This window comes from Anopheles cruzii, chromosome 3 (genome assembly GCF_943734635.1).
Source record: "Anopheles cruzii chromosome 3, idAnoCruzAS_RS32_06, whole genome shotgun sequence".
NCBI lineage: Eukaryota > Metazoa > Arthropoda > Insecta > Diptera > Culicidae > Anopheles > Anopheles cruzii.
In genome coordinates this window covers 16,736,106-16,758,300 of record NC_069145.1, presented here as the reverse complement: position 1 = coordinate 16,758,300, position 22,195 = coordinate 16,736,106, and the positions used below count along the sequence as shown (strand labels likewise).

The window sequence follows — 22,195 nt, the reverse complement described above, 5'->3', positions numbered from 1 at the left end:
CTTTTTGGCAAAATAAAGTGCTTCTTTTCCCAAGTAAATACAATCCCCTCTTGAAAGTGCAAGTTTGCTTATCATCAAGCAAGAAGCGGCTTATCACGATGACACAAACCCACTTGATGAACGAACGTACGAACTAATCCTTTTCTCTAATCCTATGCAAAGATATTCGTGAGTGGGTGCAAATTTTTTCTTGCCTTCTCGTTTGAAGATTTCGATTATGTCCAGGAATAAATAATACAGCCAAAGTACAATTTAATATACTTTTTTATTCCAGTACGAGTTCTTCCTCGGTTCCTCGGTTCAAACTTGCTATAAAGTCAAGGGTGCCAACTACCACGATGTTGAAGTTAAACGTCAGTTCCGTTTTGTTGTGATTCCACTCTTTCGTCACACAATGAACGGCCGAATGACGAGTTGGCAATATATTGACCATAATATGCAGCAGTAAAATAGCAGCACGGATTGTAGAGATCTCCCCGGTGAAAAGTTAATTAGGAACGATGTCGAAGAGTGTAGAACTTCTCACCATCGATGTGGACAAGCTATTCAAGCAGCACAATGTTGTCGAATGCGATGCCGTTCACAAACGACTGCAAAGCGAGATAGAATTGAAGCGTGAAGAGCTTCGAACTATGGTTGGGTATGTCGGCACTTGTATTAACTGTGAGTGTTGAGAGTTTGCTACAATCCCTGTTCGTTCCGCAATCCCACAGGGAACGGTATCGTGATCTGTTGAAGGCGGCTGATACGATCGGCGAAATGAAACAAACGGCTGGATCGATCATCGAAAACGTCGATCGCATTACGGTGCGGTGCCGGCAGCTGAACGATCACAATCTAATTGGATTCCGCTCTGGAAACGATTACCAGCAGTCACAGAAAAAACATCGCGATCACAGCTTTCACGGTGTGATTGTGCAGATCAAGCTGCTCACCAGTTTGCCGGAGCTGATATGGAGCAGCGTCGATCGGGAGGACTACTTTGTTGCCACACAGCTCTTCCTCTTTGCGCGGCACGTTTCAACCGGCTTGAACCTCGATTCGGAGCGTGAGATGATGCGCAAGTTTCCGGTCGCTGCCAAACAGTGGCAAGTGTTGGGGCAGTTTTTCTATACAATTTCGCAGGCCTGCCTTGATGCGCTCGGTCGCGAGGAATTGTCCATGCCGGTGGCGTCAAAGAGTCTGGCCAGCTGGCTGCTGCTCGAAGCGTGTGCCGTCGAGAGCACGTTGCTAACGTTCACAGAGCGTCGTTCGAAAGCGTTTCTAACCGTGCTGGACGAGCAGGGCGGAACCGAGAGATACGAGTTTATAAAGGATAAACTGCTGGCCAGCCTAAAGGTGCTCATCGGGACTGTTCAATTGTTTTACGAATGCTTTCTCGATGACGGTGCCTCGAACGATGGCGAAACAATGGGAGGTTTTCAGCGTGAACTGCGCCAGATTACAGACGAACAGGCAGCACCGACAATCGAACTGATCAAATCGGAAGATCCCATGATTCTGCAGATGGTCCCGGAACTGATTGCCAAATTTCGGCCCCGTCTGCAGCAGGTTACGGAGCTCCGCGAGCCAGAGATACGCAACGGAGTGAAAGCTTTTATTACCAGCATCGAAACCGCCGTCAGCGATCGTTTGCGTCGCCTGGTGAGCATCGTTCCGTCGATCAAAACACTGCACGATATCAAAACACGGGCGCACGCAATCGAGAAACCCCCCAACTGGGCCACTGTCACTAGTCGACTAGGGCTAGAGGAAGGCGTCGACTTCTACGCTAGCTTCTACCAACGACTAATCAACGATCGCGTCCAGTACATCATCAGATCGTCCTGGAGTGCGATGGTCAGCCAGACGACGGCCGATCTGATGCAGCTACTCGCCACCGATAAGACGATCAGTTCGGAGCTGAAGTCATTCGTTTGGCGTGAATCGCTCGAGGATGTACCAGCAAACTTGCAGGCTGCAATTGAGCGGTCGAACCTGGGCGCTCGGAAGCTGCTGATGAAAGCGCGTGCCTATCCACCGGAATTCGTTGCGGTGCTCGATACGTTCAACGCCCGGCTGAATGGTCTCACGTTAGATGTAGACTCCTTTTTGGCGACTTCAAGTCGCGCCGAGATTGAAGATGTACTAGCGTACTTTCGTGAGTGCTGCGTAGAAGGCATTGCCGAGCTGGTGACGGCCGTCAAGCAGGCAAGAATTGAACCGAAGACGGCCGAACAGTATGCAATGTTAGCCCGCTTCCTGAACGCTGTACGCGAACTGTGTCCGGCGTTACGCGAATGTTTTCTTCCCAACTGCACCTTGTCCGGGGACGGAATGCGTTTGCGCCAACGAAAATCATCCTCCGCTGTCACCGTATCGGAGGAGGATCCGGAACGGTGGGCTAAAGTGGCCGGATTGCTCGAGGAAGAAAGCCTCCGCTTCTGGGACACTTGGGTGACAAAGTTTCACGAAAGCTGGCAACCGATCCCGGTTGACGTCGGCTCCGCGACGCTGTTGAATGATTTTCCCGTGTGGGAAACTGTGACGATTGAGGAAAACGACGAGAACAATCAACCGATCCAGTCGACGATCCGTGTCCCGTCGTTGCCGAGCATTCCGTTGCAGCATTTTCTACACCATATCGCCACGCAGATTAACGATGCCGTCCCGCAAACCATTCCCAAGTCGGTCGTGCTACAAGTTGGCGAACGGGTGGCGACTGATTTGCTACGACATTATGAGCGGTTAGCGGCCGATGAATTCACAGCATCGAACCAGAGCATCGCCCTGCAGTACTATTTGGATCTGCGATTTGTCCAACTGTTGTTCGTTGCCCGAGAACAGAAACAGTTGCAGGAGCAGTACAATGGGCTGATCACACGATTCAAGTGCCTCATTGATCCGTTTGATTTCGATGTGTTCTACGCGCACTTGAATACGAACGTGAAACGTTCCGTTGCGAGGTTACAGCACTTTCTCGGGGTACTCGTTTGCCAAAGCGGACAGCAGCTGGCGTCGATCATTGGCGGTACTACGGGCTCGGTTGGCGGCAAGGTGGCATTCGAAAAAAATCCAAACATTTTGGCACTCAGCTCCAACAGTTTAAACGTGGCGTGGTTCCCATTACTACCGGTCGTCGGCAAGGACAGTACAATGGCCATCACAACACTAACTGCTCTTCCAGCAACCCAAACGGAGGTTAAGGTAAGATATAGTTTCCTTCATTAGCTTAAGAACCTGGCCAACTTGTTCCCAGGGGACCGTTGCGGAGGATAATGTTTTACTATTATTTCAGATAAAGTCAAACGTTTGAACTTAGAATCGTTTGTCATGGGCCTTGGTCTCAGGTTAATTTCAAATGTTTCGTTATAATGCTAACTATTGTTGATTGTGTACTAGTTCTTTATTTTCGGTTTAACCCATGTTCTTTGCTTGATTTTACTTAAAGCTGTAAGGTGGATCGAAATCTAACGACAGTAAATTGCCCCTTATACCACTGTTGTTGTTTAACGAATCGTATTTTCATTTCATTCATCATTTGCTTAACGATTGTATTCCTGAAACAAACAACATTACATTATCTTTGTGCTTTTTCAATCCAAATAACACGTTACTAAAGACGTAATACAAGATTAAGATCTGCAAGCGATATGATAAAAGCTTGTGTTATCGTTTCTTCACAGGACCCAACGAAAAAGCCATCTGCATTGAAAGTTGATGAGCCTATGGCAAAAGGGACATTTAATGCCGGTACCTCGAAGCAGCCGAAAGAGCAATCGGCCAGTACGTCGTCGTCATCGTCTGCGGCTACTGCACAAAACTACGCCAAAGGAGCAGCAGCATTCTTTGGGTTGGACAAGGACTGGTTCCGATGAGCTGTACTGGTTGTACCATAACGGGCAACTTTTAAAATTGGCGCGTTTTTGTTACTTTCATTAAAAAAAACTATGTATTAAATAAAATTAGTAGATGACAAAAAATAACGGAGAATGCACATATATATGGCAAACCTGTATAGCGGCGAGCAGCACAACTCTGCCTCACAGACAGCTCCTAAACCATAACGAAATCTAGCAAAGTCTGGCCACGGAGTGGTGACCAAGAAAGCGGCAACGAAGCTAGTCAGTCGCTCCTGAACACGAGCATAGTTGTCCTTCGCGCTTGGCCTGGTTGAACAACAACACCGCTCAGTTCCGTTGACCCCCTGCCTCGCTACTGTCGTTCTCCAGTGCAAAACCCACAAACGATAAGTAAATTACTGGCGTAGTCTATAACGCCCGTACAGCACAAAGTTACAGAAAGCAACAGAGATTAACGTTATCTCTTTTACAGGCCAAGACCCACTCGGAGGTTACAATTGCCAGATAAGAAGTCATACGCACAAGTCCAATACCAAACTAAATGGAAATAACAAACTTTCGCAAGAACTTAAGAACGTTCAATACAATTTTTATTTATGAAACTTCCTCTGATCGAGCATCTTATTATCGAACATTACATGTAACGTAAACAAATTTAAGAAAATACATCAAGTAAAAATCATGTTAAAATTAAACAAACGCAATAACCTATCGGGGATACGTTTAAACTCTTCTACGACGCGTGCTCCGAACAGGCCTCGATTCATTATCTGTTTCAAGGACTGCTGCCGTTAACTGTTCTGCAGCATCCAAGGACTTAATTTCGGCGTCTTTATTCTTTTTGCCGCGGCGTTGAACTGATTTTGTCTTTACCTCGGGAGTTTTTACATTTTCCGTAGCGGTGTCGCTTTCAATGGCCACCGGGTCTTCGGGCGCGCTAGTGAACTCATTAGAAGAAGCATCGGCTGCCTTCTTCCTCGGTTTGCGTCCCTTTGCAACTGGCACATTTTCTTCGGCACTATCCTGCTTGCTTGCATCCTTCGAATCGCTGACCCCCTTGGAGGTTGCTGGTTGCCTTGCCTTACGGCCTCTCTTTGGGGCAGACTCCACCTCAGAGTCCTGCTCTGTGGTTTCTTTAGAGACCGCAGCTCTTCCACGACGTCCCTTTTTCAAGCCGGCCTCGTCCTGCACGTTCTCATCATCAATATCTTTCGGATTCGCGTCTGGTTTGGCGGTCGCTGGTTTTCCGCGACGAGTTTTCTTCGGACCACTATCATTCACAGCTTCAGCGATCGACGATTCGGCAACCCTTTTCCCTGCTTTACGCCCTTTTCCAGTACCTAATGGTTCATCGGCAACATCCTTCTCAGTTGAAGCCTCCACGTCGGAGTCTAGCGTAGAAGTTGTTGGCACCTTTCTCGGACGTCCTTTTTTCGGGGCAGCATCCTTCTTCAATGGCGCTTTCTGTTTCGGTGGGCTTTTGACGGCCGCAGGTCTTCCACGACGACGCTTTTCGATTTGCTCGGTACCCTCTTCCTGTACGATGGTGCCTTGCTCCTTTTCAACATCAGCAGTTTCTGCAACATTGTTGGGATCGTTTTGCTCCTGATGATCGTTAGATAACTGACTGTTCTCCACCGTAGACAATGCGAACTTTTCGAGTGGTTTGTTGGGATTATCGTCCGCGCTATACAAGTTTTGTTCTTGCATAGAATCAGCAAGTGTAGTGGAACTAGTCTCGTCTCCTTTCTTGGCCTTGGTTGCCTTGCCTCTTGTCCTTTTAGGAACTTCGAGTTGTGGTTCTTTTGCTACCGGTGCTCTTCCGCGGCGTGTGCGCAATTTGCTCTCGATTTCATGTCCTGCATCGGAAGCATCAATTGTAACGTTGCTCTCGCCAGGAGTAACGGCAGCCGCAGCAGCGCCTCTTCGAGTTCGTCGGACAGGAGTTGATTCACCAATGGAAGTACCGGGTGTAACGTCCAGAAGAATCTGGCGTAACAGGGCGTTGCTCTGGCTAGGAGTAACGGCAGCCGCAGCAGCGCCTCTGCGAGTTCGTCGGACAGGAGTTGATTCACCAACGGAAGGACTGGGCGTAACGTCCAAAAGCGCATTGTGAACAGTGGCAGTGTGTTTCAATTGCAATGGCGTTGTCAACTGTGGTGTGGAAGTCACAATTACACAAGGAACATCTTTCCCAGGACTTCTCATGGACTTTTCTTCTTGCGATATTATTTCCAAATTATCAATCGTTTGTGGCACTTCAGCGTGACATTGATCGTCGCTAACATTTTTGTTTCCTTTTTTAACTCCTTGCTTGCCGCGAGTTGGTGCCTTTTTGCGCACATCCTTGCTGACCTCTGGCGAGTTGGGTTCTTGAACAGCGCTTTGGTCACTTTCGCGACTGGTTATTGGTTCTGCTTCCTTGGTATCATTCGCTTCTACTACTGGAGCCTTACATTCATCATCGGAAGTATTTTTGCGACCAGGTTGTTTCGTAGCTCTTTTTGTACCGCGACGATTCGTATTTTTTATAACGTCACCGACAATATCCGGAGAGCTAAAGTGTTTTACTGCGACGACGTTATTAAACACTATTTTTCGTCGTTCGTCAATCATCGTCAACGTCGAAGTGCTTTCCTTGCTGTCATCAAGACTTTCATTTTCCATTTGCTTGGGCTTACAAAACTTCAGCTCAGGAGATTGGCCAGCAATTGCTTCTTCACACAGAGTTTTGATCTTGTTCCGCGAAGCTCTAGGGGGAAGTTGCCGACGCAGGGTCGTTTGTGACGACATTGAAGTGTCTGTTTTGCTTGCAGTTGTTTGCAGCAATGTAGGATACTCGTTGGACACGACGTGGTGCTTGGGACTTTCTGCATCGATTGGAGGCGTTTTAAGTTCATGCTGATTCCTGGAATATAAACGACGCTTAACAACAGGAGTACGAGGATGCTTAAACACATCCTTTGTAGTGGACGAAACAGGCTCAACTGCTTCCTCTGGGTCCTCCTCTGTGTCCAAGTTGCTGAAAAAAATGAAATTTTTGACAATAAATGTAACCGAAGTTTGACGTTCTGCGAATAAGTAACAGCTCAAATGCCATATAGCGCTACACAATAATTAGCTATCTCACGTCTTCTTGGCGGTTAGTTATAAAATCGTGTAGAACTAGGGCTATTGTTGAACTTGACTCAGGCTATTGATCATAAACTTATCAGCTGTTTTCCGATATGGGAGCATATTAATACCTACCTCACATGGGAGGCTGATGTTGGTGTTGCGGGAAGTCTTGCGTCGTCAATGCTGGATTCTTTACCGGATGATTCAATGGTGCAAACTGAAGATACGTCATTTTTGGAGGCTCCACACTCCTCTACATCAGCCATCGATTGGGAATCTTTAAGGGGAACATCCTCCTTATCTTCTTCCTGCTGTTGCTCTTCAGATTGCTGAGACTGAGTCGACGGAGAAGGATCTACACCAATTTCAGATGACTCATCGATGCACGTTGAAGATTCGTCGTTTTTGGAGGCTCCATACTCCTCTGCATCAGCCATCGATTGGGCATCTTTAAGAGGAACATGCTCCTTATCTTCTTCCTTCTGTTGCTCTTCAGATTGCTGAGACTGAGTCGACGGAGAAGGATCTACACCAATTTCAGATGACTCATCGATGCACGTTGAAGATTCGTCGTTTTTGGAGGCTCCATACTCCTCTGCATCAGCCATCGATTGGGCATCTTTAAGGGGAACATCCTCCTTATCTTCTTCCTGCTGTTGCTCTTCAGATTGCTGAGGCTGAGTCGACGGAGAAGGTGCTACACCAATTTCAGATGGCTCATCGATGCATACTGCAGATTCGTCTTTTTCGGAATAATTCTGCTCTGCATCAGCCATCGATTGGACATCTTTAAGGGGAACATCCTCCTTATCTTCTTCCTTCTGTTGCTCTTCAGATTGCTGAGGCAGAGTCGACGGAGAAGGTTCTACACCAATTTCAGATGGCTCATCGATGCATACTGCAGATTCGTCTTTTTCGGAATAATTCTGCTCTGCATCAGCCATCGATTGGACATTTTTAAGGAGAGCATCCTCGTTATCTTTTTCCTTGTTTTGCTTTTCAGAATGCTGAGGCTGAGTCGACGGAGAGGGTTCTATGCCATTTACAGATAACTCATCGATGCATACTGCAGATTCATCATATTCGGAATAATTCTGCTCTGCATCGGCCATCGATTGGACATCTTTAAGGGGAACATCCTTCTTATCTTCTTTCTTGTGTTGCTCTTCAGATTGCTGAGGCTGAGTCGATGGAGAAGGTTCTACACCAATTTCAGATGGCTCATTGATGCATACCGCAGACTCGACGTTTTTAGAATCATTCTGCTCTGCAACAGCCATCGATTGGGCATCTTTAAGGGGAGCATCCTCCTTATCTATTTCCTTGTTTTGCTCTTCAGAATGCTGAGGCTGAGGCGACGGAGAAGGTTCTATGCCACTTTCAGAGGGCTCGTTGATGAAAACTGAAGATGCGTCATTTGTGGCGGCTCGATACTGCTCATCACCCATTGATTCGGCATCGTTGAGGGGTGCATCCTCCTGATCTTTCTCCTTCTTTTGTTCTTCGTAATGCTGTGCCTCAGGCGATGGAGAAGGTGCTTCAACGGATTCCTTTCTGCAATGTAGTGTTTAAAAACCAGTGGTCAGAAAGTTATTTTCTTGCATGCGGAAAACATATTGATACTTACATCAAATGGGACTCTAAGGGTGGTGGTGTAGGAGGTATTATCGTGATGCCGTCAAAGCCGGATTCTTCTTCACACGAATCATTGATACAAATGAAGGACTCGTCATTGGTACAGTCATCATCATCGTTTAGTATTAAACTTTCGTCAATCTCTGCTGTTAAGTCCAACTGCGGTCGAGAGGTGTGCAGTGAGGTAAATGCACTTCCAATGAACTTTCTCGTGTCACGCAGCGATTCGTATCCCGTGTGTGGAGAGTTCGCAGCTTCTTGGTTAGGTATTTCTTCTGCCTGCGAAAATTCTGTATCGCTTGCGAGAAGTTCATCCTCGTTGTACGGACTACATAAATCGCTATCGTCGCTTTCATCGTCTAAGAGTGATTGTTCCACAATTTCGAGATCACTGGCAGTCGATTGAATGCTAACTCGTGACACAGGGCTAATTGTGAGATCCACGAATGATGATCCATCTCCCTGGTGATTAGTCGTATCATTCTCTTCGAAGGATTCGTGAGGTGTGATGTCCGAATATCTAGAAGATCGAACTTGTTCCGTGCAGTTTGGTTTCTTTATAACCGATTTAACGTCAAAATCCGGTGTGCCAGGGGTAACAGTGCGCTGTAGCTGTTCATCGAATGTGTCTTTAATAACGATAGACCGCTCGTCCGAGCCCTCAACTGTTTCAGCCGACGAAACGACATTTACGACCGGTTCCATATGCTCTGGCACTGGAAGCTGTGCAGATAAGTCCTTATGTGCTTGCGCATTTCTCAATACAGACTTTAATAGCGTTGAGACGGGCGTTCGGTTGTTTTTCTTGGGACTTGGTGTTAACGTATTTGCTGCCGACAACATTCGGAGTGGAGTTTTTCGCAATGGAGACATTTGGGGCACCCTTTTGGCTGCCGGTGGTGTCGTGAGATCCATAAGGTATATTGATTCTCCAGTGTTTGAAACATTCATGCAGGTGGAGAACGAAAGCGGAGTGTATTCCAACTGGACTGGAGTTTGTTTTATACTCGAGATGGGAGTTTTACATAGATATTCCTGTCGTTCCGTCTTCTTTAGGGTGGGAGTGTATGACATGATCATTACCGAAGAAGTGTGCAATAGTTGGCTTGTTTTGGGGGGTTTCGTTGGCGTTTTAAGGTTGGGTGTGTCGTTTTCCTTATTAGCCCCACCAGGGGTGTTTACTGAATTGCGGTTCATTTGTTTTTTACGTAGCAGCGTCCCAACTTTCGTTTCGGAGCATACTGTCGAAATACTATGCTCGTCATTCTCGAAGCTCCAGTTCAAACTATACGGATCCGCACGTTTGTTATGAGATTGTATACTGCGAAAAGAAATCATAACAAAGTGTCATCACAAATTGTAACACTAAAACTAGGTAAAACATACCTGTGTATTGTCCTTCTCGTGCGCATTGCTTCGAAGAACAGTTCTGCTTTTGCTGGTCTGACATCCGTCAAAATATCATCAGCGCTATGTTTGCGTATCAATGTGTGCTTCGATTTTGGCTGCTTCATGCTCCTTCTCTTCGTACCGCTTTTAGCGCTGTGGCAGTAATGCCATCGAAACAAACATCCGGCCACCTCAAACAGATCCATATCGTTGAGCTTGGCTTTTAGCGCGACTGCCACCCCGTTCACTAGCACAGGCCATCGTTTTGAGAGATTGGTTATTTCGACCTGTAACGTTGTGCGGCAATTAACGAGTGCCAATATCAAACCATGTCCATCGCAAACATCGCTAGCTTCCTGGTGTATCGATACTTACCTCGTTTCTTTTGTTTGCAGCAATTTTGCAATGTAGCCTTTCTACCTGCTCAGCATGAACACGGACCGTATTAAATGGATGGTTACCAATTGTTACCCGTGCCGATTTAATTGTATGCCTTTTTATCTCGGCGTTGTTCTCTTTTCTGAGGAAGGAAATCTGTGAGCCACGCACTGATGCCATGTTTAAAAAATTAAACCCTTCTTTTCTTGTGTGCAAAACTTGAAGCGCAAAATGTAAGCCAAACGAGCACTCGGACGCTATTGACGACTGTGACGGTTGGATTCGCGCTTTTCCGTTGCTTACTGCAATGCAAAACTGCGTTTATAGTTCCTACTTTAAACTGCGTTTATAGTTCCTACTTTAAACTGCGTTTATAGTTCCTACTTTAAACTGTCAGCAATAATAGCAGCATTTTATTGATATTAATGCTTGTGTTTTTTATATTTAAAATGTCTCTACGCTATCTAATATGTTTTTATCTAAGAAATAATTACTTAATCGCATTTCTTAGATGTTTTGCTTGCATATTCAAGCAACTATCAAAACTCGCAGCGTAAATGACGACTTTACAAACCTTGACTTGTCATACAAAATTTGCTCGATTCCAGATCGAGCAATACGATCAAAATGTAATCGATGTAATTACCAAAACAAGTTCGCTGCGCCACGTTCCGATAAGCGATGGTTTGCTGTTACTGGACTGATACGCTTAACATTTAATCATGAAACCCGACGGTAAAGTACAAAATGCTTGCGTTATAGTGTTGGGTGATATCGGCCGTAGTCCGCGCATGCAGTACCACGTTAAAAGTCTTTCGGAAAATGGATTCACGGTGGATTTCATCGGCTACATAAGCTCGCCACCGCTGGAAGAGATCCGCAGCAGTCCCAACGTGCGAATTCACGAGCTTAATCCTTTTCCCGAGCTTGAGCTTCCAACCATCTTAAAGTATCTTTTTAAAACGATATGGCAAGCCCTCGGACTGCTTATAACGCTGATGAGCATCCGCAAGCCGAAGTTTATCCTGTGTCAAAATCCTCCGGCCATTCCGGCGATTATCGTTGCTTACATGTACTGCCTTTTGGCACGGTCAAGACTCATTGTCGACTGGCATAACTATACATACTCCATCCTGGCTATAGAATCTCCGAACTCACCTGTTACAAAAATAGCCAAGAAACTAGAAGCTTTTTTTGGTGCCAGAGCGTCCCACGGCTTCTGTGTCACCAAAGCAATGCAAGAAGATCTGAAGGCTAGCTGGAACGTCCGGTAAGTTCTCTTCATTGATATACATTCGATCATGTATCAACACTTTCATTTATTGTTGTCTTCGCAGGGCTACCGTTTTGTACGATCGGCCACCGCAGCAATTTCAGTCTATTTCGCTCGAAGAAAAACATAAGCTGTTCCTACGCCTTGGAGAAAACATAAGTGCCTTCCGAGCGGTCACGTCAGCTGCCGATATTGGCATTGTAGAGCGGACCGCTTTTACTACCAAATACAGCAACGGAGACGTGAAGTATGTCGAAAAGCGCCCGGGTTTGTTAATTTCCAGCACCAGCTGGACACCAGATGAGGATTTTAGTACTCTGATTAGCGCGTTGGACCAATACGAACGAATGTGCAGTGAAAACCCGGCTCACTATCCGCCGCTCGTGTGCATTATTACTGGCAAAGGACCGCTGAAGGAAAAATATCGTCAAATCGTTGCAGCGAAGAAATGGAAAAGGATATCGCTAGAGATGCCCTGGCTAGAAAATGAAGATTATCCCAAACTACTGGCCAGCAGCGATCTTGGCGTATGTCTGCACTACAGTTCCAGTGGGCTGGACCTTCCAATGAAGGTAGTGGATATGTTTGGATGTGGGTTGCCTGTGTGTGCTGTAGATTTTCAATGGTAAGCGAATGAATATTTGGAACAATATTAAGCTCACGTTAACACTCTTTTCGATCCTGTAGCATTGCTGAATTGGTTAGACACGGAGAGAATGGTTTCGTCTTTCAGGATCATCAGGAACTGGCAGAACAGATAAGCAACTGGTTTTACGATTTTCCAAACAACATCGCGCTGACGAACATGAAGCAGGAAATGCAGCGACATTTAAAACAGTTTCAGTCACTCCGTTGGGCTGAAAATTGGAAAAATACTGCCCTTCCCATTTTCAATGAGTAGTAGGAGTTAGTTTGCCTGGAATTATTGTTTTTTCTAATATTTGTTTTTCTAACCGTGCATATTGAAATAGAGATGAACTAAATAATAAAAGAGAATTAAGCATGAAAAAAACTGACGTTATTTCGTACTGGCAACAGTGTTGGGAATGGCAGGGAAATGTCAACACCGGCGGCCGACTGGCTGCACTGCCAATGCCATGCTTCGTTTATGAAAACCGCGTGAAACTAGTGTTCCGTACGTTCAACAATGCAAAAAGTGACCATTAAATCGTCGAAAGAGAAGGGCCGTGGATTGTACACGACGGAATCCATTCCGGATGGGTCCATTATCTTTGAAGAAGACCCTCTCGTATCGTGCCAGTACTCGTGGAACGCGGCTTATGGCTACTTGGCGTGCGATCATTGTCTCTATCCACTGGAAACGGCCGAAAGAAATGCGCAACGCTTGGCAAATGATCCGAGCATTGTGTTGCCGATGCCGGAATGTTGCCCGGTGGAAGCGACGCTGGGAAATCAAACCAAGTGCGATCGGTGCGGAATCATGTACTGCAATTCGGAGTGTCTGAATAAGGCCATGCAGCAATATCATTCCGCAATATGCCTTGGACCGGAGACCAACAATGAACAGCATCCGATGAATTTATTGGTGGATTTTTGGAAGTATGTAACCTACGCGGCCATAACCCTTCCTTATTTATGCTCAGCATGAACGACTTTTCCAGGAAAATGCACTACCCGCCGGAAACCTGCGGTATTATGCTGTTTGTTAAGATAGCTGGCATGATTCTGCAGTCCAGCAATCCGGAAGAAATTCGACGACAGTTGCAAGACTTTGTTCACGAATCGGTGAATGAAGATCTTCGTATTTTCCACAAGATGCTGGGCGAGAAATTCGTGCAGCAGATTGAGCGATTGTACGAACTGTTCGCCGATGCGTTCAATCTGCAGTCGAACGAACGACTTAGCTGGCTATCGTTGAGTGCATTTAAAAGTCTTATCGCTCTCGTGGGGACGAATGGCCAAGGTATCGGGACGAGTTCAATTGGTGATTGGGTAAAAAACGTATCGGAACACGAAATGACATCGCCGGCAAAGCCGTTGGTTAACGAATTCATCGATGAGTTGTACGTAAAGATGGACGAGGCGGTAGGTACCTTCTTGAACAACGAAGGTTCGGCTCTTTACCCAACGCAGAGCAAAATCAATCATAGCTGCGCACCAAATGCCGAAATAGTGTTTCCCAAATCCAACCACAGGCTAGCGCTCAGAGCTACCAGAGATTTGGCTCCGGGAAAGGAAGTACTTATCTCCTATTTAGATGAGTGTAATCTGCAACGTTCTCGCCATTCACGGCAGAAACACCTACGTGAATACTATCTTTTCGAATGCCAGTGCGAGAAATGTGAAAAACAAGTCGAAGATCCCGACGAGACTTCAGAAGACGAGGATGAAGACGATGACGACGCGATGGAGGATTCGGATTAAACTTGTTACATTTGTTTATTTTTGAATAAACATTTGATTGAATATTTTCACGCATGCGGTATTTCATGAAACGGCTGACCTCAAGCACTCTCTGCCGCCGGAGTGAGGCTAATCAGCTGATTACTGTTTTCTGCCAATTCCGCGATAGAAATGCGGCCCCGCTGTCGAATAAACTTGGCCACCGTTTTGAGCTCTTCTTCCGAAATGTAGATGAATTTGCCTCGATCGTCGATGACACCAGTGAGTCGGTTTTCTCTCTGCAGTTCCTCAATCCTGTCGATTACCGTCTGCACTTTCAATTTAAAGTGAGCCGCCAAATCTTCCAGCACGACGATTTTGTGGTCCTAAGTAGAAAGTAGAAACATATAAAGACAATCTTTCGATTGCAAACGCACGTTACCCAAACTAACCTGGATAAATTTGATAAAGTCTGCTAGACTGTTCTGCTGTTCATCGACATCTTCTTCTTCGAAGCCTTCCTCTTCGACGCTGAAAGCTTGCTTCATCTTCAAATACTCCTCGTGTTCCCTCCTTTCCTTTTCCTCACGCGCAAGACGCTCGGCTTCCTCCCGTTTTTTCTCCTCCAGTGTCTCCCGCTCGGACTGTTTCCGCCGTTCTTCTTCCAGGAGAGCATCTTTCATTTTCTGCTCTTCCCTCAGACGCAGTTCCTGCTCACGCTGTTGTTTCTTTTCGGCCTTGGCCTCCAGCTTGGCACGTTTCTTAGCGCCCAGCTTTTCACCGCCGTAATCATGTTGTGCCTGCGGTATCGTATCCTCGTCATCGGAATGCTGTACTGGTTCAGCGACTTCAGCGGCCCTAGCTCGATTCCGTTGATTCCTTACTACTTGTGCGCGACGTGGAACATTGCCTTCGTTCGGCAATGGGGCCTCTGGCGGAGCATCTGAAAGAGCAGACCATTTTATGATTGCCTATCATTAGCGCACGTGCGATTCATTACCTTTCGATTTGTTTCTGTTGAAAAGCAGGAGGCTAAGCAGAACCACGAACAGTGCCGTCGCAATACCAAGAAGTAGTATTAAATCCATCCCGCTAGCCGCGGCCAATCCGTAGCATGAAAGTAGTGTTGTTATTTTCTACGCGACCGTGAGCTGACGTCTCTGACAAACCCACTTTCTCCGTAATCGTTAGGAAAACAATTTAGAATCTGAAAAGTATAGAGTCCAATCAATGAGAAGAAACCCTGCGATAGGGAACGAAGAATTCTATCTCAATTTTATTATAGCCGGAATACCTTAATATCTGATTGCGCATATTGAACAATTGTTTTGCGGTTCAAACAGCTGTGCCCACCGCCAGACTAAAGATCGTGACTCCCCGAGTGTTGACATTTCAATCCGGCTTGCTGCCAAATGTTGCTTTCTAGATCGATTGACGTGTCGCCGAGTGAAACGAACCTACGGACTGAAAGTAACATTTTGGCTGATTTTTTCGGCAGCAGAAGTGAATTAGGATGGTGCCTACGAGATCATTTCGGCTGCTAGCGGCACTGCTACTTGTACCTCTGTCGAATGGATTGTACTTTCACATCGCTGAAACCGAGCGGAAATGTTTCATCGAAGAAATACCGGATGAAACGACCGTCGTAGGTAGGCTTTCGCTGACTGTGCGGACTGACTTGTTGCGGAATCTGGCTTAACCTCTGGCTTAATATTCTCTTTTGCAGCAAACTACAAAGTGGAACTGTACGATCCACGGTCGGGAGGTTTCATGCCGTCATCGCCCGGGATTGGTATGCATGTGGAAGTGAAGGATCCCGACGATAAAGTGATGCTTTCGCGTGTTTATAGTTCAGAAGGTATGTTTGGCCTTATCAGCCAGTGCAGGGGACGGACAGTTTACGATGGTTAACCTTCACGCTTTGCAGGGAGAATCTCGTTTACCTCACACATCCCCGGAGAGCACGTACTTTGCATGTACTCGAACAGTACTGCTTGGTTCAGTGGTTCCCAACTGCGTGTTCACCTGGACATTCAGGTAGGTGAACATACCATCGATTACGCCAATGTGGCCAAAAAAGAAAAGCTCACCGAGCTTCAGCTGCGCATCCGCCAGTTGCTGGATCAAGTCGATCAAATCACGAAAGAGCAAAACTACCAGAGAGTAAGTACTGATCACCACGCGTCCGTCGGAACACCGTAGAATAACTATCGACGTTTCCGCTCTTTTGTGCAGTATCGCGAGGAACGCTTCCGGCAAACGAGTGACAGCACCAACCAACGCGTGCTGTGGTGGTCCTTGGCGCAAACGCTAGTGCTTCTGATTATGGGTTTCTGGCAGATGAGGCATCTCAAGAGCTTCTTCGAGGCGAAGAAATTAGTTTAGTTTAGACCAAAAGGCGACGCATCGGAACCGCGAGCCACAACTTGCAATAAACTTTGTGGAAATAAATCAACAACACGAGTTGCGGCGTCCTGTTGTGTGCGTCGAAGTAGAATTTTCGAACAGCTCCAACGGTCAGCGATTATGCTTTTTATTACCACGTTTCGAATCATTTACCCTGGGGTAGTCATACATATCGGACACACGTTTTGCATCAAAATCCACTGTTTGATACACTTGATGTGGAATGCGTGCTCACACTTGAGAACCCTTTTCTGGCTATTGTACTTGATATCGCAGCGGCAAATAACGCAAAGAAATCTGGAAAAGAAAGTTCAAAACGAGACATGTAGTGTCTCACGGCCATCGCAGCACGTACGGGGCGGGTTACAAATTTGGGTATGACAGGCGCTTAAGCTTGATGCGATCGTAGTTCGGTTGAAAACAGTCGTCGGTGGTGCGCACCGTAAGGCTGCATTCTTCTCGACTATTATCTCGCCGGAGGAACAGTATTGCCGTCGATGTGAAAGCGGATTTCTCCATGATTAACGGTGTTTCCAGCACAACGTCCGAAAGGTTCATGGCGCGTAGAATACTAACTGCAACCTGCACTTTACTTGTTCAAAAATTTGTCAACAATGGGGTCAGGAATAATATTACCGATAAACGGTATCAGTCCGTCGTTTACGGGTTCAGTTACGTTGCGGAAGATAAAATTCTTCTGTCACTTGCTAATCAACAGACTATTTCGTTGTGTTGGGATTTCTTCTTTTCGCGCGGAGTGGAAGCTATCTCGTACTTATATCTACCGGCGCGGTCCGATAAGGCATAATTGCGCTCTACACCGCGTTGTGCGGTTGTTTGGCTCTTAACGATAGTTTTTTTTTCGAGTGCAGGGTTTCTTTAAAAGCTGGCTTTTTGCGTCCTTATTTAAAAGTTAAAAGAAAAATCAATTCCGTGAAGATCAATGTAGCTACAATCAAATTAAAAAAAAAACTAAATTACAGCTCATCTTTCGCTGCACCAGGCACATTTGGTACGGAACACATGTTCTCAAAATCACACTGCTCGATGCGATCGGCGTAAAGGTTCCTGAAATGCTCATAATTGCAAAGCATTTGATTGTTTGGGCAACCCGGTATTTGCGTAAGTCGTTCCTGATGGTACAATCCAACGGATTTGGTTCCGTTCGGGCAGCTGTGTGGCAAAGAGCAACAGTTAAACAATAGGTGAATATTCGCCAATATTCGCCTTCAAATATAAAATTGTGTAATTTTCTACGCATATTAGCTTACCTGTACAGTGCAAAATACAAGTTTGATCCAAATGCATCAATCTGACTCACGCGCCATTTCCGTTTGTATCGGTAATGCTGCGCCATTAATGGCTCACTGTCTTTATACAATCCCAAGAACGCGAGTGATTTTAGGAGTGTTCCCGAGTGGGTAAAGTAGAAAGTAAACGGAGGTCTGCCGCCGTCGTCGAAATGAGCAATCAGATCCCGAAACGCCGAACACGCTTGCCGATAGGTTAACTCATAACCGTACCCATCGATCCAGTAGTATTTTAAATCTTCGTTGTACTCCATGACCGAAATACTTTCCTTGTCGAACAGGAGACACCACGGCGAAGATTCTTGTCGGTTCCACGCGGTTTCGAATGCACACGTTTGGTACACCGCACGTATCTCTTCCGGACTGACAAAAGTTCCGACACGCTTCGATAGCTTTTCGACCACAGTTCGCATCTCCTTGGAGCTTCCAAACCGGTCGAGCTCCTGGTATGAGTAAGGATTTTCCTTTACCTGTCGTTTCCATTTTTCACAGCCTTTGTAGAATCGCAGTACCGGATCCCGGTGCAGGGACTCCGGAAAGTCTATTGGCTCGTCGCGCCCGAAAAGACCGCGCGAAAAGTTCCGCGCACTAAACTCAGCACGTTCGGTTTTCGTGTACTTGAAGTAAAACAGATTGCCATCGTAGCGCTCTGGCAGGTGGGTGCCGAATCGTGCCCGGAATCGTTGCCCCAGTTGAAACAATTCCGCGCCGCCCTCGCGGACGAGCAGTTTGGCATCTTCGATCGTGACCTGCGGTTTCCAGGCTTCGAACTGTGCTACATTTTCGCGACAAATCCGCCCACTTTCCACGATGTCCTTCTGGAGATCAACGAGCGTACCGAGCATATGATCGATGATCGCTTTCGACGGGTTGCGTGTGCCATGCCGAAACAGGCCCCAGATTTTGACCAGTGTACAATCTGCAATGTGCACAAAAATATAGCTATCAAAACGAATGTCCCCCTTTTCCCACGCGAAATAGGTCTGTTACCGTCGATGGCGGCACTGTTCCGTAGATCCTTGTTTTGCACGTGTCGATAAGGAGTCTTCGTACCAAGGCGGCGGTACACGGTGTCCTTCGAATTGGCCGCACACCAACGATCGGCATCTGCTACAAGTGAAACAGAACAGATGCAGAAGGAAACGGCACAGAACCAAAAGAAGTGTGGTCCAGGAAGGGAAAACATTTTGCTAAAGGGTCGCAAAATTGTTTTTGGTAGATTGGGGTCGCAGTTTACGCGTTTTTTGCTACATTCTTAACTACGCAAGCAATCGGAGCGGTTGCGTGTTTACCATTTTGCTGCAAGCCGGTTCACGCGAGAGGGCGCTCTCGTTGTAACCCTGATGGAAGGAATCCTGTTTTTGTGTAAACATTATTTTTGTTATTTTGTGCAACATGAAGGCGTTAATTATTAAAAGTTCATTCGCAGAATCGTCCATCTAATGCGTTCTAAACAATATGCATTCTTCAATACACATGTTCTATAGTGCATAAATAGCAGAATTAAACCTTTTGGGAACTCTTGACGATTCGGCCCTCAGAGGCCACTTCAAAACATCAAACCGCATTATTCAGTCTTCTTTCGACAGCATCGTGATCAGCTGTGTGTTGGATTTGTGGGCTGACGCAGCGAAACGCTGAAACAAACGCGATAAAAAAGCGAATCTGTGTTTCCTTCGTTAGCATCGTCCACGTTCTTGTGTCGTCCGTTTTCCGACCTTTTTGTACGTTCGTCAACACGCAATAGGCAAACGATGCGGTTGTAGGCTCCTCGGGAACTCTCACTGCCCGCGTCCGTGACCGTCTGCCATTGTTATCGTTAAACAGTGCGTGTGTGTGTCTTTTTCTTCAATTTTCTTGTTTGTTTATCTACGTGTGTACGTGTTTTTTTTTCATATTCTTTGTGCCGTGGTCCTTTCATCCGATCTCATCGGGTCCAGAATCAGCATCGACCGTGTGTAGAAGAAAACAAAATGGCCTGGACGAAATGGCAATTTGCGTTAGCTCTCACGATGGTGGTTACAGGCTCCATCAACACACTGAGCACAAAGTAGGCGAATTCGGATTTCATCGCAGAAATCAAACTAACCCTGAATTTGTTGCAGGTGGGCCGATTTTATTCAGTCGGAAGGATCGGATGGCCAAGTGCGACGCTTCGTGCATCCTTTCGTGCAGGCGTGCTCAATGTTTCTCGGAGAGTTTCTTTGTTTGCTCACCTTCAAAGCTCTCTACTATCATCTGCGACGCAAGAACGTAAGTAAATCCGGAATGCAAGTGAATGCTACGTTAGGACCTTGGCAGACAGGCCAGGCTGTAACTTTTTCTCCGACTGGAATATTGGCATCCGGTGGAAAGAGCAATCTCGCCGTTTCCTTTGATAGAATGGAGCCAGTCTCCTGCTGTTGCGGTCATACGGCTTATCAGTTGGATGCCATGAAGGGATGCTTAAAGCGAAAAACTTACGTTATTGCACTTTTTGCCGTCGCATGGTTTTCTTCGTATGCGCGTCACCCTCATCATTGTGCTCTGTTTAATCTTCCAGAATGGTGCCGAGGATCGCCACGATCTCGTACGGGGCAACCGCGAGTTCAGTCCCTTCGTTCTGTTCGTTCCGGCGATGTGCGATATGCTGGCAACCTCAATTATGTACGTCGGGCTCAATATGACCTATCCCTCTAGTTTTCAGTTACTACGAGGTAAGTACAATGAATCGCTTATTCATGACGTATAGCAGTCCCTAGAAAAATCATAAACCTGCACAATTTGTCGCCCAACAGCTTTTACGGCTAGTTCTAGCCTAATTGTCTTTTGTCGGTCACTTGCATTCTTGTTACGACCTACAATGAGTCAAGTTTTTCATATTTCCACGATCGCTGGGGCATTGCGCATGTAAGAATGTTTGTTTTTGTGTTCGTTTGCTCAACTAGCACAGAACGTTGTGCGACTAGGGCTTCTTTGGAACTGACTCATCCTAGCACGGACCCACGGAGAGAATTATACTTTTCCCTGTTCGTGCACTGCTTATGTAAATTTTGGAATGATTTTGAAAGCACATCCAAATGGTTTGTTTCATATTACAGGATCGGTTATCATCTTCGTCGGAATACTGAGCGTGGCGTTCCTAAACCGTACCCTTGTGAAACGGGAATGGTTTGGCATCGGATTTATCATGCTTGGACTCGTGGTAGTCGGTATGTCCGATGTGATATCGAACGACAACAACGGATCGCAGTACACCCGTAACAACATTATCACCGGAGACTTGTTGATCATACTGGCCCAGATCATTACGGCAGTGCAAATGGTTTACGAAGAGTACTATGTCGCCGGGCTGGATGTACCGGCATTGCAAGCTGTCGGATGGGAAGGTAAGACAGTGATTCTCGTTCCTATTACAAAATGACTCTAATCCGCTTCGTTGTGCAGGGTTTTTTGGTTTTTCCATACTCAGCATCTTGCTCGTGCCCATGTACTTCATCAAGGTGATGCCACCGTTCAACGAGAATGCCCATGGTGTGTTAGAGGATCTGCCGGACGCACTGGCACAGATCAAGAACAATTATCTGCTGGTCATTGCAATCTCTGGCACGATCGTGTCGATCGCCTTCTTCAACTTTGCTGGCATCAGCGTAACAAAGGAAATATCAGCCACGACGCGCATGGTGCTGGATTCGGTGCGTACGGTCGTCGTTTGGGCGGTCTCATTACTGTTGGCGTGGCAAAAGTTCCACTATCTACAGCTAGTCGGTTTCGCGGGGCTCCTTTTCGGCATGTGTCTTTACAACGATATTGTGGTTCTGCAAACGTACAGGCGAGTGAAGGTGGCATTGTTGCTCCGCATTGGACGACAATCGGACGGAATGCAAGAGGTTATTATCAATCGACAGGCGGATGAGCCCGATCGTTAGACTGATTCGTTAGACCCTGTGGTAAATGTGCGGCATATTTGATCATGAAAGTTTATTTGTATAGCGTCTAGTAGCTCTTGTTTGGTACTCATACACACGTGTATCAGCATTATCTCAATAAATTTACTCTTTACTGATGGATGCGACCGTTTAATTAAATTTGTGAGCACAAGAGTAAATAGAACGTAAGTTATGGTAAACCGAATGAAAGCACGAACTACTGAAGCAAAGCGATGTAGGGCCGCTTAGCGATACCACCTTTGATTTACAAATTCATAGATTTGTGAACGTGACATGCGGTTGAGGTTGGACAGAAATAGTCCAAACTAGGGGCTGGCTATGGGTGAGCATGTAAAATTTATTATGAAACAATTGTATTTCTAGCAGCAAACCAAAATTGGTCCGCGGCCCTCGTGAAATTTCAAAGCGATCGACACAGCAAGCAAATTAGAAATAGAGAAACGATAGAAGAAATCTACTTCACGTCCTAAAGCTTCATGGTTAGTCGAAAGTCTAGGCAAACCTGGTAGAATCAGCTGTTAAACAAATTTCTTGCACGGGCCGTTGGGTCGTCATCCAAGTGAGTGTATTCGG

The 22,195-nt window shown here is 46.3% G+C and overlaps 8 protein-coding genes across 9 annotated transcripts; 5 read left to right on the top strand and 3 right to left on the bottom strand.

The window, feature by feature from the left end:
• Positions 1 to 500: 500 nt before the first annotated feature.
• Positions 501 to 3,893, top strand: LOC128273529 (conserved oligomeric Golgi complex subunit 1). Its single transcript, XM_053011510.1, has 3 exons — positions 501 to 640; positions 714 to 3,186; positions 3,666 to 3,893. The coding sequence occupies exons 1-3, from the start codon at positions 501 to 503 to the stop codon at positions 3,855 to 3,857; spliced, it is 2,805 nt and encodes a 934-aa protein (XP_052867470.1). The 3' UTR covers positions 3,858 to 3,893.
• A 7,141-nt stretch (positions 3,894 to 11,034) lies between these two features.
• Positions 11,035 to 12,633, top strand: LOC128274750 (chitobiosyldiphosphodolichol beta-mannosyltransferase). The gene is made up of 3 exons (XM_053013051.1): positions 11,035 to 11,631; positions 11,699 to 12,259; positions 12,322 to 12,633. Exons 1-3 carry the CDS (start codon positions 11,084 to 11,086, stop codon positions 12,533 to 12,535), a joined length of 1,323 nt encoding a protein of 440 aa, XP_052869011.1. The 5' UTR covers positions 11,035 to 11,083; the 3' UTR covers positions 12,536 to 12,633.
• A 117-nt stretch (positions 12,634 to 12,750) lies between these two features.
• LOC128274751 (histone-lysine N-trimethyltransferase SMYD5) lies at positions 12,751 to 14,120 on the top strand. The gene is made up of 2 exons (XM_053013052.1): positions 12,751 to 13,194; positions 13,257 to 14,120. The coding sequence occupies exons 1-2, from the start codon at positions 12,782 to 12,784 to the stop codon at positions 14,017 to 14,019; spliced, it is 1,176 nt and encodes a 391-aa protein (XP_052869012.1). The 5' UTR covers positions 12,751 to 12,781; the 3' UTR covers positions 14,020 to 14,120.
• On the bottom strand, positions 14,016 to 15,108 carry LOC128274752 (DDRGK domain-containing protein 1). Its single transcript, XM_053013053.1, has 3 exons — positions 14,978 to 15,108; positions 14,430 to 14,920; positions 14,016 to 14,363 (listed from the first exon to the last, which is right to left on the bottom strand). The coding sequence occupies exons 1-3, from the start codon at positions 15,063 to 15,065 to the stop codon at positions 14,100 to 14,102; spliced, it is 843 nt and encodes a 280-aa protein (XP_052869013.1). The 5' UTR covers positions 15,066 to 15,108; the 3' UTR covers positions 14,016 to 14,099.
• A 313-nt stretch (positions 15,109 to 15,421) lies between these two features.
• Positions 15,422 to 16,484, top strand: LOC128274753 (transmembrane emp24 domain-containing protein eca). The gene is made up of 4 exons (XM_053013054.1): positions 15,422 to 15,626; positions 15,704 to 15,835; positions 15,905 to 16,140; positions 16,213 to 16,484. Exons 1-4 carry the CDS (start codon positions 15,491 to 15,493, stop codon positions 16,360 to 16,362), a joined length of 654 nt encoding a protein of 217 aa, XP_052869014.1. The 5' UTR covers positions 15,422 to 15,490; the 3' UTR covers positions 16,363 to 16,484.
• LOC128274754 (uncharacterized) lies at positions 16,450 to 17,246 on the bottom strand. The gene is made up of 2 exons (XM_053013056.1): positions 16,751 to 17,246; positions 16,450 to 16,680 (listed from the first exon to the last, which is right to left on the bottom strand). Exons 1-2 carry the CDS (start codon positions 16,939 to 16,941, stop codon positions 16,533 to 16,535), a joined length of 339 nt encoding a protein of 112 aa, XP_052869016.1. The 5' UTR covers positions 16,942 to 17,246; the 3' UTR covers positions 16,450 to 16,532.
• An 80-nt stretch (positions 17,247 to 17,326) lies between these two features.
• On the bottom strand, positions 17,327 to 18,910 carry LOC128274749 (multiple inositol polyphosphate phosphatase 1). Its single transcript, XM_053013050.1, has 3 exons — positions 18,684 to 18,910; positions 17,655 to 18,612; positions 17,327 to 17,556 (listed from the first exon to the last, which is right to left on the bottom strand). Exons 1-3 carry the CDS (start codon positions 18,877 to 18,879, stop codon positions 17,361 to 17,363), a joined length of 1,350 nt encoding a protein of 449 aa, XP_052869010.1. The 5' UTR covers positions 18,880 to 18,910; the 3' UTR covers positions 17,327 to 17,360.
• Positions 18,911 to 19,279: 369 nt separating this feature from the next.
• On the top strand, positions 19,280 to 21,742 carry LOC128272194 (solute carrier family 35 member F6). 2 transcript variants are annotated; one of them, XM_053009953.1, is made up of 6 exons: positions 19,280 to 19,417; positions 19,634 to 19,743; positions 19,799 to 19,946; positions 20,236 to 20,389; positions 20,774 to 21,061; positions 21,120 to 21,742. In XM_053009953.1, the coding sequence occupies exons 2-6, from the start codon at positions 19,667 to 19,669 to the stop codon at positions 21,599 to 21,601; spliced, it is 1,149 nt and encodes a 382-aa protein (XP_052865913.1). In that variant the 5' UTR covers positions 19,280 to 19,417; positions 19,634 to 19,666; the 3' UTR covers positions 21,602 to 21,742. The 2 variants fall into 2 exon arrangements, with proteins under 2 accessions (XP_052865913.1, XP_052865912.1); XM_053009952.1 differs by having other exon boundaries at positions 19,286 to 19,519.
• Positions 21,743 to 22,195: the final 453 nt, after the last annotated feature.